The sequence below is a fragment of the Nannospalax galili genome, unplaced genomic scaffold (genome assembly GCF_000622305.1).
Source record: "Nannospalax galili isolate Female #2095 unplaced genomic scaffold, S.galili_v1.0 scaffold1362, whole genome shotgun sequence".
Taxonomy (NCBI): domain Eukaryota; kingdom Metazoa; phylum Chordata; class Mammalia; order Rodentia; family Spalacidae; genus Nannospalax; species Nannospalax galili.
In genome coordinates this window covers 1,171,189-1,191,952 of record NW_008347579.1, presented here as the reverse complement: position 1 = coordinate 1,191,952, position 20,764 = coordinate 1,171,189, and the positions used below count along the sequence as shown (strand labels likewise).

Here is a 20,764-nt window from a genome sequence, read left to right as displayed (position 1 = left end):
GAGAGAGAGAGAGAGAGAGAGAGAGAGAGAGAGAGAGAGAGAGAGTCACGTTTAATCCACAGAGCTATGAGATTGGCAGTTTTGTCCCCATTATACCATTAATTCTCACTGGAGTTAATTAACTTGAAGATCACTCATTTGTATATGGGAGATTGTACCAAGGATCTCCTTAAATGTTATGGATAATGCAACAATATTAGTGAAATTCAGTGTTAACCAAAGACACAAGCATGGCAAGAAAGCAAATGATGTAACTTTGTCTTTCTAAAAAAATTTCAAATGTCAAAATTTTCAAAAGCTTCAAACTTTAATATGTATGCTTTCTAGTTCTCTATCATGTGCTGATTTGAGCAGGCCACCATGAAGCATAAATAAGTCAAGATTGCTTTCTTTCGTGATCTGCATGTGACCTTCTTGGATCACAGGTTTGAAGATATTTCTAATACCCACCATGATTCTTTTTATGATTATATATTTTTTATTAAAACTCTTGATTTCATGTAGGTTTTGCCCACAGAACAAAATGAATGCCAAACATTCAGTACTTTTTCTTAATCATACATACACACATGCACACATGTGTATATATACACACTGCACAAAGCATATATGTACTCAGGAAATTTCTTTGTGGTTGAAGTTCCCTTTCAGGTATCTTTTTCTATATATAATTTAGTCTCTAATCATTAGTTTTGTAGAATAACTAATCCCTTTAAACATTTTGTGCAATTTGGTAGACTTTTCACTCATGGAGCATATATTCCTCCTGTACTTAATTTTGTATATATTTCTGGTATAAACCTTAACTTTTTGTAATAAACAACAGACTTGTTTCATGGATTCTAGTCTGTTGCTGACTATTGGATGATTAGATCATTTGCTGCCTCTCTGTGGAATGGAAACCTGGGTGTTCCTCAGTCATATCACTAGGATGAGAGATATATCTAAGAAGCATGTAAATTCAAAATGAAATGTGTTTTTGTTGGAAATGAATGTAATTATGTACATCTATTTACATGTCATGTGTGTTTATTATATAAAATTTTAAAGATCACTATTCTGTAGAATTATACTCTGTACAGTCTTTTCAAGTTATTCTTTCTCATTCCAGTAATAGCAATAATAAATATTCATTCTAAAAATAGATAACAAGTCATCAAAATTACTAATGATTCCTCAAAGAAAATACTTGGTGGTCATAAATTCTAAATCAGATTCACATAATTTGATTTAAAATATTAAAGAATACCTTGTTTTATGAGCTGAATAGATTTTTTTAATAGTTTTTTTCCCTCCTGCCTGCCCCAGCCCCTTATCTTCCTCCCTTCATCCTTCCCCCTCCCTCTCTTCTTTCTCCCCTCTTCCTCTCTCTCTCTCTCCTCTCTCTCTCTCTCGCTCTCTCTCTGTCTCTGTCTGTCTCTCTCTGTCTTTGTTTTTCAATGTGCTGAGTTGTGAACCTAAGACCTCATGCATGTTAGGCATAAGTTGTACCACTTAGCTATATCTTTATGCTTTATTTTTCTTTCTTGGGGTGGATATGAGTGGATAATTTATGCATGTTTTTGTGCTTTGAAGTCACCAAATTATACTGATGTATTACATCAATTCCATTGATGACATATTTTTGTGTTAATGTCTATTAATTGCTGTAAATGTAACTGCATCATTGTCTTTTAATTGATACTTGCCTAATATGTCTTCCTTCATTCTTTTACATTGTATTCCTCCCCACATAGACAAGGCACATGAATCCATTCGTTATTTTTAAAAAACCATTATTTTAGAATTTCACACAATTGCTATATTTACATTGCTTTCACCCTAGTTTCTCCCCCTCGCACTCTTCCCATGCCCCCTACCTCCTGTTCTTCAGTTTTTTGACCTCCACTTTAATTATTATGGATACCTATATGTGTGTGCATCACACACACACACACACACACACACACACACACAGTTCTGTGCTTGTATGTACATGTGTTTAGGGCTGAGCTCGTGGTGTTAGGAAACAGCTCTCGGGTTTCTCATCCCCAGAGAAAACTGATCTTTCTTCTCTTATCAGCCATTGATTGCCCCTGACTCTTCCTCTAGAGGTTAGACTTCCTGAAACAGGAGTTACTGATGGTTGTTAGATACCATGTGGGAGCTGGGAACTGAACCAGGGCTCTCTCTCTAACAGCAGTCATTGCTTTTCACTGCTGAGCCATCTCTCCAGCCCCTAAAAATTCTCTGTAATGCTGCCTCAAAGTATCTTTCCAGCCTCAATATGTTTTTAATAACACGAGTCATTCTGAAGTTGATATCTCTACATTTCTTATTTCTTTTGAATGATTTTTCATCTTGATTTCTATTTTAGGAGGGTTTTTCAAGTTTTACCTATATAACAGTTAACTTTCAGGATATATTATTCTGATAATCTAATTCTTTTAATATTGTCCTTCTAAAAGTACTTGTTTTTGCTTTATAGTTTTAACTTAATCTCTTTAAATGTATCATCATTCTTTAATTTTGAGGAATCGATGTTTTCTATATTTTTCTTTAAGCCTTATACAATACTCCATGGACATAAATGACTGGTGAGCATAAATTTACTTATATTAAACATCTGTATCTGTTTATTGTCGACAAAATGAGGTTGATACTCAGAATAACTGAAGAGAAGCAAAACTGTCAACCCTTTCTATTCATTTTAGTATTAAAAAAAACAACAACTCATATTTGCTTAAGGACTATGAGGCTCACCTAAAAAGTGAGGGATGTTTAAAGAAGAGAGTAGTTCTATACATGAATTTTATCTATACTTGTTGATTCACTTTTAGATATAATTGGGGAATTGTAAGACTCTAAATTTCCTGGATTCAACACAAGTAGTTTGCTGATTAATTGCCAAAGCTTTTTAGAGCTAGGCATTTAATGTTCTAAACTCCTGACTCCACATGTCAAAGAATGGATTCATGTATGCTGATTGTGTCTTTGAACTTGCAGACAGCTGTGTGCTATCTTTTAGTGTTTGAAAACTTTCAAAGGATTGTGTCTAATAATAATATATTTAAATATGAAATTACAGTTGATTTTTCTATGGTATTAAATTTCACTTTTGCTGAAAAGTATGTACACTTTGATGTCTCTGGTTTGTGCACTTTGATAGTACATGCTAAATCATTAAAATTTATGGAAGTTGGGTATGCAACTCAGTGGCAGAGTACCTATGAAATATATTTGAGGCTTGGACATTAACCTCAGCACTGCAACAACAAACACCAATGTGTTTTGTACTGTGTACTTGCTATTAATATTTAATTAAACTTAAGACTCAGCTATATTCATTTTAAACTTTGAAAGAAGTAAATTGACATTTGAAACTTTTGCAGTTTCTATGCCTCCTTTTGTAGAGGTAGCTACCAGACTGTCTTTTTTGTCTTTTAATGCTCATTCTTACTTTAATTAATTCATAGTATGCTATTTTATATTGCTGTAAATATGTAACAAAATTGGTAAATTATAAATAGAAGTTTATTTTGCTCATGACTCTATAGTCTGGGACTGCTAAGATCTAGGAATTTCATCAAGTGATTGAAGGCCTTCCTACCGTGACATACATGGTAGAAAGTACCACATTGTGGGAAACTTCACATTTGTTGTGAAGAGGTTGGACATAGCGCAAACTGACTGATCCCTTTGTAACTGATCCTCTCCTGTGATGAGGCCTTTACTGCCATCCCTTACTACCATATCAAAGGAAATCAAATTTCAACAGCAGTTTTGGTAAAAGATGAGAGAGAGATACAATGTGAAGAGAAACCAGAGTCAACATGAGTTTCAGAAGGAACAGTTAAGCCATTGCAAATCATTCACATAAAATAATAACATATTTTGAGTCATTTATATTAAGTACAATTATAAGAACCTTTCATTTACTAACACATTCATGAAAATAATACTGCTCCTGTGCTTAAATTATGCATTAACTATATCACCCCCTTCATTTGCTCTTACGTGCACTGTATCTGAATTTATGAAGTTGATGTATGCAGCTCCGTCATGTATTCTAACTATACAGAGTATTTATTTGTATTGCTGTGAAAATTTTGCTTATTCTCTTCTTGATGAAACTTAGGCTTGTATATAAAACTTCCTTTTGTATCTTTCTTTTTTTAAATTTTAACATGGAAAGCAGCAGGTTTCCCTGTGTAATTTTCATAATAGTGTTTTTTTTAGGCTCTCCCTTACTTCCTCCTTCCCTCCACTTCCATCAGCAACACTTTGTATAAATGCATTTCATTATTACCCATTCTGAAATTTTCAAAGCATGATCTTGATTTATTCGCATTTTCTGTATCTAGTGAACATATCATTTCATATATCAATTTTATAATTGGGCGTATTTTTGTATTGTGTGTATTATTTGCCTTTTTCTTATAGCAAATCTATTTTTTCAAGTTATTGTTCTTTATCTTATTGTCATATAATAGTTTTATTAAATAACATCCTGATAAAAATTCTTCATGGCTTATATGTAGTATAAATATTCTCTCTACCTGTGGCTTGGCTCTCAGTTATGTGGAAATTACTGTTTTATAGAAATTTTAAATTTTAATATTTTCTTTATGATTATGTCTCAAGAACCTTTTTATAGTTCATAAAAGATGCTGTCTTGTAATTTTTCTAAAATATATAAAGATTTTCTTATAAGTCCTTATGAGTTGATTTTTATCCTTGAGATGGGCTGTAATTTCATATTTTAGTTTTCCCTTTGATTCACTGTGTGTCCCTGCCCGATTTATTTCATAACCCCCCTTTTTCTTTTACCATGAGGCTGTTAGATTACTTTATTGAGGTTTGACCAGTGAACATAGACTGTACAAAAATAGGTAAATCTTCATCAATGTGTACCTTTGATTGGATATACCAATGAAGATATTGTTTCAATCAAAAACTCTAGATATACAGTAGTCTGTTGTTAATTGTAGGCACTGCACTATACAGTAGATCTCCAGACCCTATCATACATGGCTGAAACTTTGTGCCCCTGACCAATGTTTGTCCATTTCTTCTCTCAGAACTCTACTATTCTACTTTCTTTATCTACGAATTTGGTTTCTTTAGTACCTATTAAAATTGGGATAATGCAGAATTTGTCTTTTGTTGCCTGGTTTATTTTTCTTACCAAAATGTCATTCAGGGCTATCCATGTTGTTTCTTTTGTTTTTAAACATTTCTCATAAAATAATCAGTGTAATTTACTTTATTAGATGTTCCCAGTTTCCAGGTCCGGCAAATTAACTTTTTAAAATTATTTATTTAATAACCACATACTTAGAAGAAGCATTTCATTACAACAGCATTGACATATTCAGTAACAATTTCCAGAGCTCACAGATAAACCTTACCTAGACATAGATTTCTTGATCTGCTATGTATAATTTGTCAATAGTTTGTAGGAGTAACATGGTTCCCTCTGGTTATCAAAACTAGCTAGGCATTATTTATCTCTCTCATTGTCTCACCCCTCCATCATGGTTTTCCCACTTAAGGTGCCTCCATTTCCCCCTTTCTCCCTTAATAACATCCTTCTCCTATGATCATACCTCTCTTGAGCTCCGTTCCTTATATACCCTTCCCTCCCCCCTCCCTTAAACTAACCCAATTTTTATCCATATCTTCTTTATTAAGTCTGTTTCCTACTGTTCTTCTCTTTCAGGTTCTTTTTTTTCCTTTACCTCCCTGTTTCCTTTCCATTATCCTGGTTCCTGTAGTTATGTCTGGATACATACTCACTTATCAGGATTTGGTTCTAGGATCCACATATAAGGGAGAACATATGTCGATTTTTTTTTTTTTGAGTGTGTTACTTCAGTTAGTATAACCGTTTCTAGTTCCATCCATTTACCTGCAGATTTCACGATTTCATCTTTCTTTACTGCTGAGTAAAACTCCATTGTATAAATGAACCACATTTTCATTATCCATTTGTCAATTGAGGGACACTTAGGTTGCTTTCATCTCTTAGCTATTGTGCAAAGAGCAGCAGCAAACATGGATGTGGGGAAAGGGGAACACTCATCCACTGCTGGTGGGGCTACAAATTGTTCAACCTCTGTGGAAAGCAGTGTGGAGAGCTCTTAAGAAACTACGAATGAACCTACCTTTTTACCCAGTTATACCACTCCTTGGCATATACCCAAAGAGCTCATCCTATTGCAGAGATAGTTGTACATCCATGTTTGTTGCAGCAAATTAATTTTTAAAATTAGCATACAGGGTGGAAGTTTGCATTTTGAATGTTTTGCAGGTATTTTGTTTCTGGCTCATCTCCCTTTGCTCATTCTTGCAACCTTTCACATTACCTGTGCTCCGTTGTCCTCTGCACCTTCTGTAAAACCAGTTTTTTCTGTCTTTGATCCCCTTTTCTTGGTTCATGATCTGTACTCATGATATGGGAGGAATTGGAGAAGGACTGGAGTTGGGAGGGATGGAAGTAATGCAGATCCGATAATAATGTATTAAATTCTCAGTAACTGTGGAATATATAATACTTATTGAGATGAAAATATAAATTATACAATAATTTCTCAAAAATTGTTTGGTGTATTGTTCCTAGAATAGATGGCTTCGTTTTAATAGACATTCGGTGATAGCACTGCAGCTTGGAGAAAGGGGTAGGAAGCGTCAGATCTTAGTTGATGATGAATTTACTTGTGACATACTCATCAAACAGTTGAGAGAAAGCTACCACTTAGTAATGCTCGATAAATGCTATTATTGTTTTGTTATTGCCCCTTCATTGATAAAGACAAGTATATTCTATTGTTTAGATAGAAAATACTGTCATATCACTTGTCTTGATAGTAAATATTTCAATTTCTTTTCTTTCTCTGTTCTATAACATTTTTTATCACCCAGTGCATTAGTTATTTTCTGTTGCTCTCATAATACACCATGAACAAGGCAACTTGTAGAAGGAAGAGGTTATTTGGCTTGTGATTCAGAGAGTTAGAGTCTATAATGGCAGCAGAGGTGGCTGGAGCAGAAAGCCTAGGAGATTACATTTTGATGAAGGCACAGGAAGCAGAGAGAGTGACTAGAGGTCTGATAAGGTTAAATACTCTCAAAGCCTGCCCCCAGTGACTTGCTTCCTCCAGCATGCACCTCCTCATACCTCCCAAAACAGCACCACCAACTGGGGACAAAATGTCTGAATATTTGTAGTCTATGTGGGCATTGTCATTCAAACCTCCCCACCCAGTAAGGTTTTTTTTTCCCCATTGTCAAGCTGTTTCTCACAATTAGAAACGAATCCCTTTTACTTTGCTAGATCACCTTGGTCCCTATTCCTACTTTATCGTTTGTTTATGTTTTTAGTAATACTTCAATTATATGTATTAATTTTTGGCCAATCATAATTTTTCTTGATACAGCAGCATAAAATAACATTTTCAAGTTGTGTATATTTGAATAAACTTTAAACTTAGGTTAGATTTAATTTTTTGTCCCTAACCCCACTTTATGAAATTTGAGAGTATAAGAAGACATCAGTGTTGTTATATATTTCCCATTCCAGTTACTTACTCATAATCTCCTAATGATACACTATTGTGATTTCTGGGTTCTGAGAAATAGACCATCTCTTGTTAAGGGGAAAACTGTATAGTTGGCTTCTTGAAGAATTTCATTCTGAGAAGTTTGATGGGGAAAAAGTTTATGAAGTCTAAATGTGTCTAATTTATATTGAAAACCAGCATCTATATCTATTTTGCTTTTTGGTGTTTAATGACAGACATAATTACTCCACTTCTGTAGGCCACTTGTATTAAATGATAATTTTAGTACTTATGTACAATGTATTTTTACCCAGGTTGTGATTTCCAGAGTGTTCTTATCAAGGATGCCCCATTCTGCTTTGTTCTTCCCACAGACAGCCTTCTGATCGATTACCAGTTCACCTTCAGCTTGTTACAAGAAGATGATCGCCACCATACTGCCATCAACTTCATCGCAAACCCAGAGCAGGTGAGAAGAGTCTCTTTCTATAATGAATTGTACTACTACCAAGGCATCCACACTTTCTGTCATCTTTCATTGTGATTTTACTCCATCTCAGAATTATAGAAAAACTAATTTGCTTGTATTTTCTTTTTATGAACATGTCCTAATGATTCAGAGAATGTTTGCTAGTTAGTATTTTTGAGTGGTAATATTGGGATTTGTAAATATTTAGTATTTTAAAATATTTATATACTTACTATATTTTCTTAATTATATACTCAAATTTCAGAAAATTATTATTTGAAAGTAAATCCCAAAAATTCAAAGCATGCTGTATCAAACTTTTTCCTCGTACAATAAAGAATTGGTTTTTATTGCCTTTTGTTTATATTTATTATTTTTGAATTAAACAATCTTATTTTCATAGTCATCTTATTTTATAGGCATATGAAGTTTATATGTGTGCATTATTAATAGTAACTCTAAACACCAACACATCAAATCAAGAAAAGACTTGACAGTCTAGAAAGCAATATCACAAATATATTACTATTCATCTGAGGTTTTCTAAAGCTAATAAGCCCAAGGAATGGAAATAACAACCATATAATTTATTTAGGTTGAATTTTAATTTTTTGAAGGTAAAAATAATTAATCCAAAAAGAAAATGTTATATTAAATATATGTGTGCTTATTATATGTCAGTTGATATTATTAAACCTATTTGATCTATTTAACAGTTTTTACATAGGTGAAATGTCTCATTATGTCTTGAAAGTTTATCACTTCTTTTGTTTTCAGTATTTCTCTGAGATTAGACCTGATGGCACATACATTTAATCCCAATGCTCAGAAGTCAGAGGCAGAGAGACTCTTTGAGATTGAGGCCACTCTAGTGTACATACTGAATTCCAGGCTAGTTGGACCCTGTCTCTAAAACTAAAAGCCAATAATCAAAAAACCAAAATAACCTTTTCTTTTAAGTTTTGACATCTAGTTTACTAATTTTTTTTAACTTGGTAAATGGGATCCTGCTTTCTCTCTCCTACAAATGGAGTTTATTCTGTTACTCCTTAGTCCATAGATTTTATGGAGTGTTTGTATTTTTTGCAATGCATCTGAAGTTTTGACTTTATAGACATTTTCTTTCACATACAATCTTGTCTTCATCAGTCTTCATCAATTATCCATTTTTCTCTAAAGATATTAAAAAAAGTTATTGCTATATTTGCCAGTATGAAAAGGAAGTATTTAGAAATGCAGTATAATCAGCCTTTGCTTTTTTATTGTAGAAATTCTGAAAGTAAAAGTTGTTTGCAGTACTTTTGGTCAGCAATTCAGTTGCGTTAAGCACATCCGTAATGTTTTCTGTCATTCCCTACTGCTGCTCTGTGGCTGTTAGTATCCTCAGATGGAGGTGCTATTGGGTACTTAGTAGCTCTGCACTCTCCTCTGGCCTCAGCTCCTGCTACTGTCACTGTACTTTGTCTTCCTGTATTAATTTATTCAGGGTAGTTCATATGAGTATAATCATGGAACAGTTGACTTTTTACACCTATTTTACATAGTGTAGCATTTCAACGGTTCAACCATGTTACAGTGTATTTAAATCTTTACTGTTGGTTTCTTAATAGTGAATTCCAATTTGGATTTTTAAGGATCTAAGAAATTTAATGTAAGTGGGATATCTAATTACAAAATTGAGAGTAACATTCCTCCATAGTGTTGTTCTTAGTGTCATGTACATATGCCTAGGTTAGCTACAATTCTAGTTTGATCCTGTGTTCACTATCATTGTTACTACTTTAGTGATCTGATCCCGAGTGTTTACCCGGGCTTTCTTTTTTATTTTCTGCTGTCTTTTTCATTTTAATGAAACAGTCAGACATATCTCCTGGTGCTCTGCTGCCATGAGAAGCATCTCGGGAATGCTTGTAAGGTTATTGGTTATAATTTTCTTTAAACACAGATTCACCTGGGAATGAAGGCTTCCTATTTTTCCTATAAATTTCCTTATCCAAGGTAAATGCCTTGATTATCATTTGTAGATGTCCTACATGTTTACCACAGATTTCAGTTTCAGTTCAATATAGATTACTCTTAGAGAGTGCTTTCATGTGAACCATTTCTGTGCTAGGCTTCTGTACCATAGAATGTTACTAAGCTCCTACACTACTTCAGTGTTCTCAAGGACTGGTTTTTATCATTTCTGGATTAAACTTCATATCACATCTTTCACTACAGCTTAAAACCCACTGAATGGGGTTTTTGGTTTTAGTTGTGGTTCTGTGTACTTCAGTAATAAGTAAACTTAGAATTGATAGAAGATGAACTAAAAAATCAGGGCAGTTTTATATTAACTGGAATTTTGATATGAACTTTTAAATAGTAGTTCTGAATTTGCCTACCCAGAATAAAAACTGCCCAATTATGAAGAGGTGACTAAATGTAAAATTGAGAATTTATTCTTTCTCTTGTGCACAGTTTTCTCCAAATGTTTCTATCATAAAAATTATTATTATTATTTTGAACACCATTCATAGTTTGAAAGGATAAAAACATAGAACCCCGTCTCTTCTCAGAAGTTGGGGAGCCTGCCCTCCATGTGAGTCTTCTAATTTTAGGGTAAAGATAAAGTTAAAAAAATTGAAAAACATCCTAAACTAATAATCATAGCAATTTATTGTAAGTTAAATGCCCTTAAACAATGTTTTTTTGGGGGGTGGGATACAAAGACTTTCATATTTAATTTTATTTTTTGTTATTGTTTTGTTTTGCATTATTTTATTTTTTGAGGCACGGTCTCTGTTAGTTCCAACAGGTGTGGAATTCACTATGTGGACTAAGCTGACCTTGCTCTCATAGAGATCACCTGTCTCTGCCTCCTGGGTGCTGAAACTAAAGGTGTGTGCCACCTAGCGGGCCTGGCTTACTTCCCATTTTAGACAAATGGTCAAATTATTAGATAAGTGAAGAAAATAGCCTTTGAATTTACCACAGCTTTTTTTCATTAAAAATATGAATACTCTTATATTTATTCAGTTGAATATTATACAACACATAAATTGAAATCGTTAATATAGACAAAATCAAATCAGTTGCTTTACATGTATTTAGTACAATTCCACCTTTTCAACCTTTTTTTTTTCTTGATAGTCAAACAAAAATTTGGATATTTCAATTAATGCATCAAACAACTTTAATCTCAATATCACATGGTCGGTTGGTTCAACAGGTAAGATAATTTTGGATTCATGTGTCTTCTCCATGTGTTCGTGTGTGGAAGTTGTTCTGATATGCTTTTGCTGACCAAAACAACAGGTAGTCATATGAAAGCTGTATTACTTTGTTAATTTCCTTATTCAGTTAAAATCAGATAGCTAACATGGCTTATTTTTTCAAAAAGGTAAGGTTATGAAATGCTGTGATTTTAACTAAGATTGCTTCTTTAGTGAATAAAGTGATTGGGATTTTAATTTATCCAAGTCACTATTAAAGCTATAAATTTAATTATCATCCCCTTACATAAAAATGATATTCTGTATATACTGATGAAAGTAGCAACTTATTTTTAGTTTTCAAGCTTAGAAATACATTCCTTCTCATCAGCATTAGGGGTAAGAGCAAATAAACTTACATAAATATATCTTTTATAATCAAGTTCACAAATTGAAATGATTTTTTAAAAAGAAATGCAATGGTAAAGAAGGTACATTATTATATTAGATTATGAATTTGTATGGTCAATTTTCAACACTTACATTAAGAGATGAATTCATAGCATCTACATGTTCAACATGCACACAGTTAAGAATGCACACTATTTACTTTTGACCTACAATAGTTGGAAAACAATTCAGTTACTTAGTATACTAATTCTTTTTACTGTTCATTAAGCTGGAGTTCCAGCAAGTATTGTGGTTCAGTTTCTTGAAAAATGAATATATTGATTTTTCCCCCCATTTTTAATTAGATGAAGACATGGACACATTTGGTCTGATTTGGTCTGTAGTCCCTGTGGAGTACTGAGTCGAAAGAGCTCAGCTTCTGAGCCCTATATGCCTGAATTCCAAGGAAGAGCTCAGACCTAGTGACTCTACATTTGGGGGAAGTGCTTTCACTCTCTGAGACATAGGCGTCAGTGTGAAAATCAGAAATGATGATACCTCTGGGGTGACATTGTATGAGACTAAGTATATCACTTCTCAAAGCCAATGGTAGCTAGATACTGTGCTAGTATTTTTTTATAAGTTATTTTTATATTAGAACCATTAACATTTATGGCAAACCTGTCTTGTCATTCTAAATTATGAGTATGAATACATTTTGGTAATCAAGTTCTTATAATTTTAATTGTAAAAATTTGTTGTACTACATGCTTTCAAATGAATATAAATATCCTTTTTTCCCAATATGAATGAGTTAATTTTTTCTTAATATTTGTTTCCTAGGTGGAACAATATCTGGGGAAGAGACACCTATAATTTCTAAGACAAATATAAAAGAATTTAGAGATAGTTTTTCCTATGAAAAATTTAACTTTAGAAGCAATCCTAATATTACATTTTATGTGTATGTCAGCAACTTTTCCTGGCCTATTAAAATACAGGTAAGCATTAAGAGTATTTACTTCTGATGACTGCTTATGAATTATGACTAGAAATGTTTGAATATTTAATTTTTTTTTTTTTACGTGTATGAGTGTTTTGCCTACAGGCATGTAAATGCACTGTGTCCTGCAGTGCCTGCAGAGGACAGAAGAGGGCTTTGAATCCTTTTGAACTAGAGCTACAGACAGTTCTTAGCTACCATGTGGGTGTTGGGAATTGAACCCAGGTCCTCTGGTTTAAATTAACCACTGATCCATCTCTCCAGCTGCATGCATACTTTATTTACATTTATTCCTCTGTGGATCTTTTGTGAATGGAACAAATAATTTTCAAAATCATATGTTTAATAACAAAAATATTCATTTGCAATTTTACACCTAAATAAAGATAAATATTTCTTGCTAAAATAGTAGTAGAAAGTACTACTCAGTAAACTTCATTACATTACCTAATTTAACATTACTTTATGCATTGTATAATGATATTTCTTAGATGCTTATATAGTCAAAACATTTCCATTAATTTTTCCATGTAATTTGTATATTTTTTTACAACATATAGTTTTATTGCCTAAGTTACATACATAAGTATTTGTCAAATTTCACTTTGTTTATTCAAATTATGATTCAATATAAAACTGCTCACCTATATAGCTTACTAAATAGTAATTAAGATTGATGTGATTATTGTATTTTTAATTATTTTTCTTTATTTCTTATCTACTTATATTTTATTTTTATGCCAATTGCAGTTATTTTAGAATGTTCATGATTATTTAATGGTTTCAAATTAATTTTCCAAATTAGGTTTTCTTTTTAGAACATAGTTACTTCTTCTGGACATCAAGCTAGAATTCATCTAGTGAAATTTAAATACTTTACTCTTTCAAAGTAGTATAAATTGAAAAATAATTGGAATGATCACGTTATATAGAGCCTAATTTCTATTCTTTATCAAAGATTATATTTGTACCAGGTAGTATGTTAAAGCATGTGATGTGCTTAGTTAAGGGACTACAAGGTACTTAATGTGCATAAAACAGTAAAAACTTAGAAATTTTTGAAATGTTGTAAATTATAGTCTCCAGTTTTATTTTGTGTTATCCTTTTTGTTGATCTTGTAAAAAGAATGAGTTCTATGGATTTTTAAAACTTAGTTCTTTTGCAAGAATGTTTAAGGTAGAAGGAGTTTTTTTTTTTTTAACATTTCAAAGACGTGGTGACATTTTGAGAAAAAGGAATTCAGTGAACTTGTAGCTGCACTAGCTCTACTTTTAGAATTTGAGAAACATTTATATTCTTTATGTTAATAGAGTTTAATTCTATAAGTTTAGTAAATGTTAGATATACTAATTTTACCATGTGTAATATTGAATAGTAACAAATCATTTTGAATTTTTTTTTTTTTTTTTTTTTTTTTTTGTCTTTTGAGACAGGGTCTCCCTATAGCCCCAGCTGGCCTGGAACTTGCTGTGTAGACCAGGCTGGCCTGGAACTCACAGAGATCCTCCTGCTTCTGCCTCTCAAGTGCTAGGATTAAAGGTGTGCGCCAACACGGCGCCTGGCTTATTTCAGTTTTAAAACAAGATGTTTTCAGTTTGGCCATATAGAGTTTAGCTATCTGATGTTAAAAGTAGCTCCAATATGTTGTGAAAATCTAAGGCAGAATTTTTCCATAATGATTCCTGGGGCCTTGGGAGGAGAAGGTGTGATATTAGGTGTCCCATTTAGGACTGAGTCTTTTACTCTCTGCAGGCTAACCATTTGTGGGTCTTTGTGTTAATTGCCATCTCTCCAAGAGGTTTTTTTCTGATGACAGCTGAGAGTTGCACTGACCTATAGGTATAGTAAGTCATTAGGTATCAGGGCAAGAACTTTTGGCTAGATAGGTCTGTCAAAAGGCTATCTTCTTATTTTTGCCTGATAGTACTTTTATGTATAAAATGGACTCCTCTTGAGCAGCATATAGTTGAACTGTCCCACTCCCACTGTCTTGCTTTCTACATCTATTGCTCCTATTTATTTATTTATTTTTTATTTATTATTTGACTTATTCCTCTTGAGCAGCATATAGTTGAACTACCCCACCCCCACTGTCTTATTCTCTACATCTATTGCTCCTATTTATTATTTGAAATGGTGCTATAGAAGCCCATGGGCTCAAATGTCTTATGTATTAGTGGATGACCTTGACAGCTCCTCATCCTCTTCCTCCATCTGCCAAGTGCTGGCAATTATAGCTGTATGCTACCATGCCTACATGTCCCCTATCATTTATCACCCCCTCTTCTTGCTCTGTCTCCTTGTTCTTCACTCCACATCCTCTGCCTTCTTTTCCTCTCTTCTTTTGCCTCCAATCTTTTAAAAAGTTTTTATTTTTATTTTATGTGTATGAATATTTCACGTGCATGGATGTATGTGTGCTTTGTATTCCTAGTACCCATGGGGGCCTGAGGATCCATGGGCACTGATTTGATCCTCTGGAACTGGAGTTATGAGTAGTTGTAAGCTGACATTTGTGTTGAGAATCAAACCCCAGTCCTCTGTAAGAGCAGCAAGTGCTCTTAACTGCTGAGCTTTCTCTCCTGCCCCATGTGCCTTTTTTGAACTGATTTTTTTTTTTATGGAGGAGTGGGAGATACAGTTAATCTACTTGAGAACAATTTTGTCTCTTTCTTTTCATCTGGCTAAGATCTAACTTTATTGCTGTTTTAAATCTTAGTAACTTAATAACATAATTTTCTACATATTCTGAGAAAAGTGAAAAATAATATTTTTGCTTCTCATTCAGTATCCCCATCTGTATTTTATCAGTTGAAGACTAGTATAAAGTAGTGTGTCTCATTAAAATTACAGCTACTAAATATTTATTTAAATATTTGCCAGATGGGTTGGGGATTTAGCTCAGTGGTAGAGCACTTACCTAGCAAGTGCAAGGCCCTGGGTTTGGTTCTCAGCTCTGGAAAAAAAAATAAAGACAAAATAAATATTTACCAGATATTATTTAAACTTTTATCATAATCAAAATTCTTTGCTATGGAATAAAGTACCAATAATCTGTAACCTCATGTCGCTCATAAAATGTTTGTCAAGATTCTTTCCACTGATATAATGAAATCCAACTTGAAATTTGTTTAAGTAAAAAGGGAGATGATAGATTTAGGAATACTGGATTAGAGCTTCGCGGGGGGACTGTCTTTGGAAGCTCCAAGAACTCATCCTCAAATATGTTCATCTTACTAAAGCTGCATTCCTGGACATTCTTTGTGCTGCTCTATAAGGAGTCGTGAATGTAATGTTCCTTGTCTCTTTGTTCTATTAAATTGTATCAGTTGACCACAGTCCCTCTTAGAAAGGTTTATATCATCTTAATTAGTCATCCCAAAGAAAGAAATGAAAATATTTGAGGTTTTGTTTTTTGGTCTTTTTGAGACAGGGTCTCCCTGTAGCTCCAGCTGTCCTGGAACTCACTATGTAGACCAGGCTGGCCTCGAACTCACAGAGATCCGCCTGCCTCTGCCTCCTGAGTGCTGGGATTAAAGGTGTGCGTCATCACGCCTGGCAGATTTGAGTTTTTTATATGGATATTGAGACATGTATTGTCTTCTTGATTAGGTCATAATGTGCTCCTTGAGTCATTTTCATTGGCTGGCATGGGTGTGAATGATATTTATGCATAGGTGGGTCTTAGTTGTCCATTTCTGCAACAGTTGCAGAATTGGCATCAAACCAAGAAAGGTTCCTTAAGGAGTTAGACTGAAGCAGGATTTTGAAGGCTAAAAATGAGTTCAGCACAGGGAAAGTTGCATGATAGGGAATTTTAGAAACAAGATGTAAGTTTTCAGTCATGATTAAAAGTTTTTTGTTATGATTTACCTAAGATATTTTCTATTTGCATAGAATGTGATGTTTCTGTCTAAATTATTAAACTATTTTTTTGTGCCCACACAAAAAGATGAAACTTTTTTTCTAGCAGTATTTCTGAATTAAGATATTTGCTTCCATCCATTTTAGTTTCATTGTATTGAGATCAAATGTTAATTATATGCCAGTCTCTGTTGAAGTACTATACTGAATATTGGATGAAATATATAATTTCTGTTTCTGCTCTAACAAAACTAGTAAATTTTTACAAATTATCGTATAATTTCCATCTTTGTAGGCCCTTTGAAAACCATTAAGACATAGTTCACAGATGAATTACAGATGTAAATATTCAGTTGATTTCTTTGTTATTAGTTGACCTATCAGCAACATTGTTTGATTCCATTCTAAAGCTCTCCTTTCAGTGGGTTCTGACTCCTTATTTTCCTACTTGCACTTTTGTTTGTTTTGCCATATGTTAATTTTACTTGCAGCAGCCTACCATTTCTTTCAAACAGTTTATGATTGTACTGATTCCTCTGACCGTCTTCTGACAGCACGGCTTGGAACACTATCACATCCTTCCCAGGTGACTGTAGCACCACTAACTCTTTCCCATGTTCTGAGCATTGTTTCTCTTCAGGCATCTCGCTTGAAGGCCATTTCTACTATGCAAGTCAAAGTAGTTCATACTTGCTTCCTAATCTACAACTTAAAGGCCTTTCATAACTATATCATGTAGTTTAAACTACTTAAAGCCTGTAAGGTCTCATAGTGTCTACATGTTTGGTCTCATTTCTTGTTACACTTCTCTTTGAGATCTTTGATCTATTAGTCCTATAATTCCTTCAACTCCTTGGAAATACTATACTTTAGTCTACATGAAGTACTAGGCCTTCCCTTTTCTTTTACTATACTTTTCACAGTTTTAAACTTCTCATTCTTTCTTGACTTGTAATCTCAAGCGTTCATTACCTTCATGTGTCTGCAGGTCTGCTGCAGGTCATTTGCTTTAGGTTCATCAGCTCTTACTCAGACTGCCATCCAGTGAGGCTTGTGTCTGAGTCTGGTCATTGTGCTTTGTTTCTATGTAGGTCCAAGCTGGAGGGCCTGTTTAGACTTAGGAAATGAGACGCTGAGTACAGATGGGTAAAGGCAGTGCAGTGATTCAAGAGTACTTAAAGTTTCCACTCCAGCTAAATTGGTCAATGCAAGTCACATAGCCCAGCACAGCATAAATAGGGTAAGAGAACATATTCAAGGAGTACAGGAGTATTTGCTGCAAATTAATACAGTTTATCATACTTATTATCACAACATTTTATTAAAAATTTAACAAAGAATCTTTCACTATACTTTAATCTACAAATACAAACTTTCTGATCTGTGTTTATTACCTTTGTTCTCAGTTATGAAATAAAATGGAAAAGTGTTTATCAAATTAAAATTTCATGAATATATTCTCAGTATTTTTGTAGTATTGTTTGATTGTAATAGCGATTATTGTAAGAATGGATGTGTTCTAGTATTTCTGAATGCTTTGCTTGTCATGGAAAATAATTCATGGAATATATTTTCACACACAAATTTCCTTTCTTTGTAGAGCGTCTTGTTCTTGTCTTTGTTGTTGCTGGTTCAGGCTTCCTATATTTCCTGTGCTTTTTGTTTTTGATAAACATGGTAGCATTCAGGTTCTTGGAGTCTCAGAATGAAAGAAAAAGAATTTCCAGTAGGAAAGATATTTGAAAAAACAATGGTTCACCGTATATTGAGCCTATGTACTCAATAAATACACCAAATAATGTTAAGCCATTGATTTACATGCTCAAAACTATCATTATTAAATTGTTAACAGCTAAATGAAAAAGTCCTGCAAAGCAATTGAAGAAAAATAGTGTACTCATAGAGGAACAGCCATGTGAATTGGTGTGGATTTTGCATCAGAACCTTTGGGAACTGGAAGAAAATGGCACATTTGTGCCACAACTCACCTGAAATTCTATTTTTAACAGACCTGTCCTTCAGGAATGCAGGGTAGTAATGACATTCTCAGCTGAGGGTACTGACATAAGTTAAATGGAGCAAGGCTAGACAAGTGGCCAACTGAGTAGAGCAGAAGGTCAAGAAGCCCCACCCCACTTTAGCACCATGTGTGTGATGAAGAGGACAATAAGAACATCCAGATCAATTCTAGATGTAAATGCTAGTTTCAAAAGTTTGTATGAGAATATAGAGTATGTTCATGATCTTAGAATATCCAATGTCATTATTTTAACATACTCATAAGGATAATGTGATCCTGTGGTAAACCTGTGATTCTAGGAGACTAAACTAAAAAGTGTTACATGAAACGTAAGGCAAATACGTAGTTGTGGGTAAGATCCAATGATTCACATGCTATACGAGATATTGAAAATCCCTCAAATGGAATTTCTACAGTGCTCGAAAACAGTAATTGCGGAACTTCTCAGTCACTTCAGGCCCTTTCATAGCTTGCTTGACTCCTCAGCTGTTTTCTTCATAGCTCTCTTTATGGTGGCTAGCTGTTCTAGTTTCATTTGTGCTGTTTTCATAAAATACCCTGACAAAAATCAAGTTAGGCTTGTAATTCTAGGTTACAGCCATCATTGAGGGAATTCAAGGCAGGAACTTGAAGTAGGGCACATCATATCTGTGGTCAAGAGCAGGGAGAAACAAATGTATACATGCTGTTGCTTGCTGCTTGCTTGTACTGTTTGATTTCTCCACTCTCCACAGTTCAGAAATGGTTTTGCCGAGTGGGCTGAGTCTTCTCAAAATAATTAGCTTAATTAAAACAATCTCCCACAGATGCCCACAGACCAGTCCAATTTAGACAGTGCCTCAATGAGATTCTTTTCCCACATGGTTCTAGGTTGTGTCAAATTGACAGTTAAAGCCAACCACGACATCAGCCATTTCCAGAGCCAACCTGTTGCGAAGTACAGTCCATTTTCCCCGGTGCCTACTCTACACCGAGTTATAGGCATGTAGAAGACAGTGTGCTGGGTGCCACGTTTTCATATGCACATTGACACTGAAATGGACCCAGAAATGAAAAACTGTATCCCAGTTTTATCATAAGAGAAAGGTTGAAGGACTTGAAACTGTCACAGTTTTATCTACTTCTACAAATCACTAGAATGGACTGGAAATCTGCCATTAAATATTGTAGGAAACAAATTGCAGTTTAAAAATAGAGCTTCTAAGGGAAAGAGCTGCCTTAAGAATGGCTGACCTAGGTGATTGTTGAGCCCTCCATTTCCAAATGTTTGAGGAAAGGCTTTACACTCCCAGAAATAGTGTAAAGTAGATATATGTTCATTATTAGAATGTTATACTAACTTATGCATTTCATTTGTAAAGTTCCGGTTAGAGACATTGGATCCACTGTTAACTTGCTTGCATTGTTGTGGGCAAGGAGTCTTCATTCTGGAAAATTCAGTGGTAATGAAAGTTTAAATGAGCTTTGTATATAAATTAAGCCATTTCAATTTTTTTGGTAACCGCTGGACTGTGTATCATAAATATATGGGCATTAAACCATGACTATAAAGTTTTACATTAATTATACATACAAAATATTACATATATACATTCTAGAATTAGAACTAGTATAAGCAATAATTAGTGGAAGATTGTTTAACCTAGTTTTATTGTACAAGAAAGAGCTTAACTGAAATTATATTAGGTTTACTGTTGAATTTTCATTTCACAGTTTCTTAAGTCACATTTTATCAGAGCTATATTACAAAAATCATTTCACTTCATATTTGGGTCTTGTTCTTTTTCTCAATTATTTCTTTACATATTATATTTAATTCATGATTCAATAAAACATTATAATATGAGTGATATATTAAGTGGGTAGTTATGGTATAGAAACTCAATGTGGGTAAAGATTTTGATAAGTATTGTTAAAAGGCCAATTTTGTCTTCTTATGGTATGAGGATTAGTGTTGCCAAAATTCCTGGCTTTTTTTGTCTATGAAAATTTAATAATAATCATCCTGAGGAACTTAGTTTTGTAAGCATTGTACTAAATGTTTTATGTCTAACTGGAATGCTTTTCTTTTGCTTCCTATTCCTACTTTACATTGCCTAGTTCTTAGAAAAGTAAAAATCTTATGATTATTGCGTTCTAGAATTTCATGAAATATTTTATTTTTATGAAATACATAATGTCTATAGAAGCAGGCAGCTTTAGGTACGTAGCTGTATGTACATATTTAAACAACTTTCCATTTAGTCATTGGGATCTTCTGACATTGATATTCCATGAATTTA

The 20,764-nt window shown here is 33.7% G+C and overlaps 1 protein-coding gene across 3 annotated transcripts in view; it reads left to right on the top strand.

Annotated features, from left to right (window-relative positions):
- Positions 1-20,764, top strand: part of Atrnl1 (attractin like 1) — a gene marked incomplete at its 5' end in the record, with an annotated part of 630,201 nt that overhangs the window by 172,114 nt on the left and 437,323 nt on the right. For all 3 annotated transcript variants that reach the window (XM_017800920.1, XM_008844317.1, XM_017800921.2), the window contains 3 exon segments: positions 7,916-8,010; positions 11,143-11,221; positions 12,438-12,595. In XM_017800920.1, coding sequence (XP_017656409.1) covers positions 7,916-8,010; positions 11,143-11,221; positions 12,438-12,595 — 332 coding nt within the window.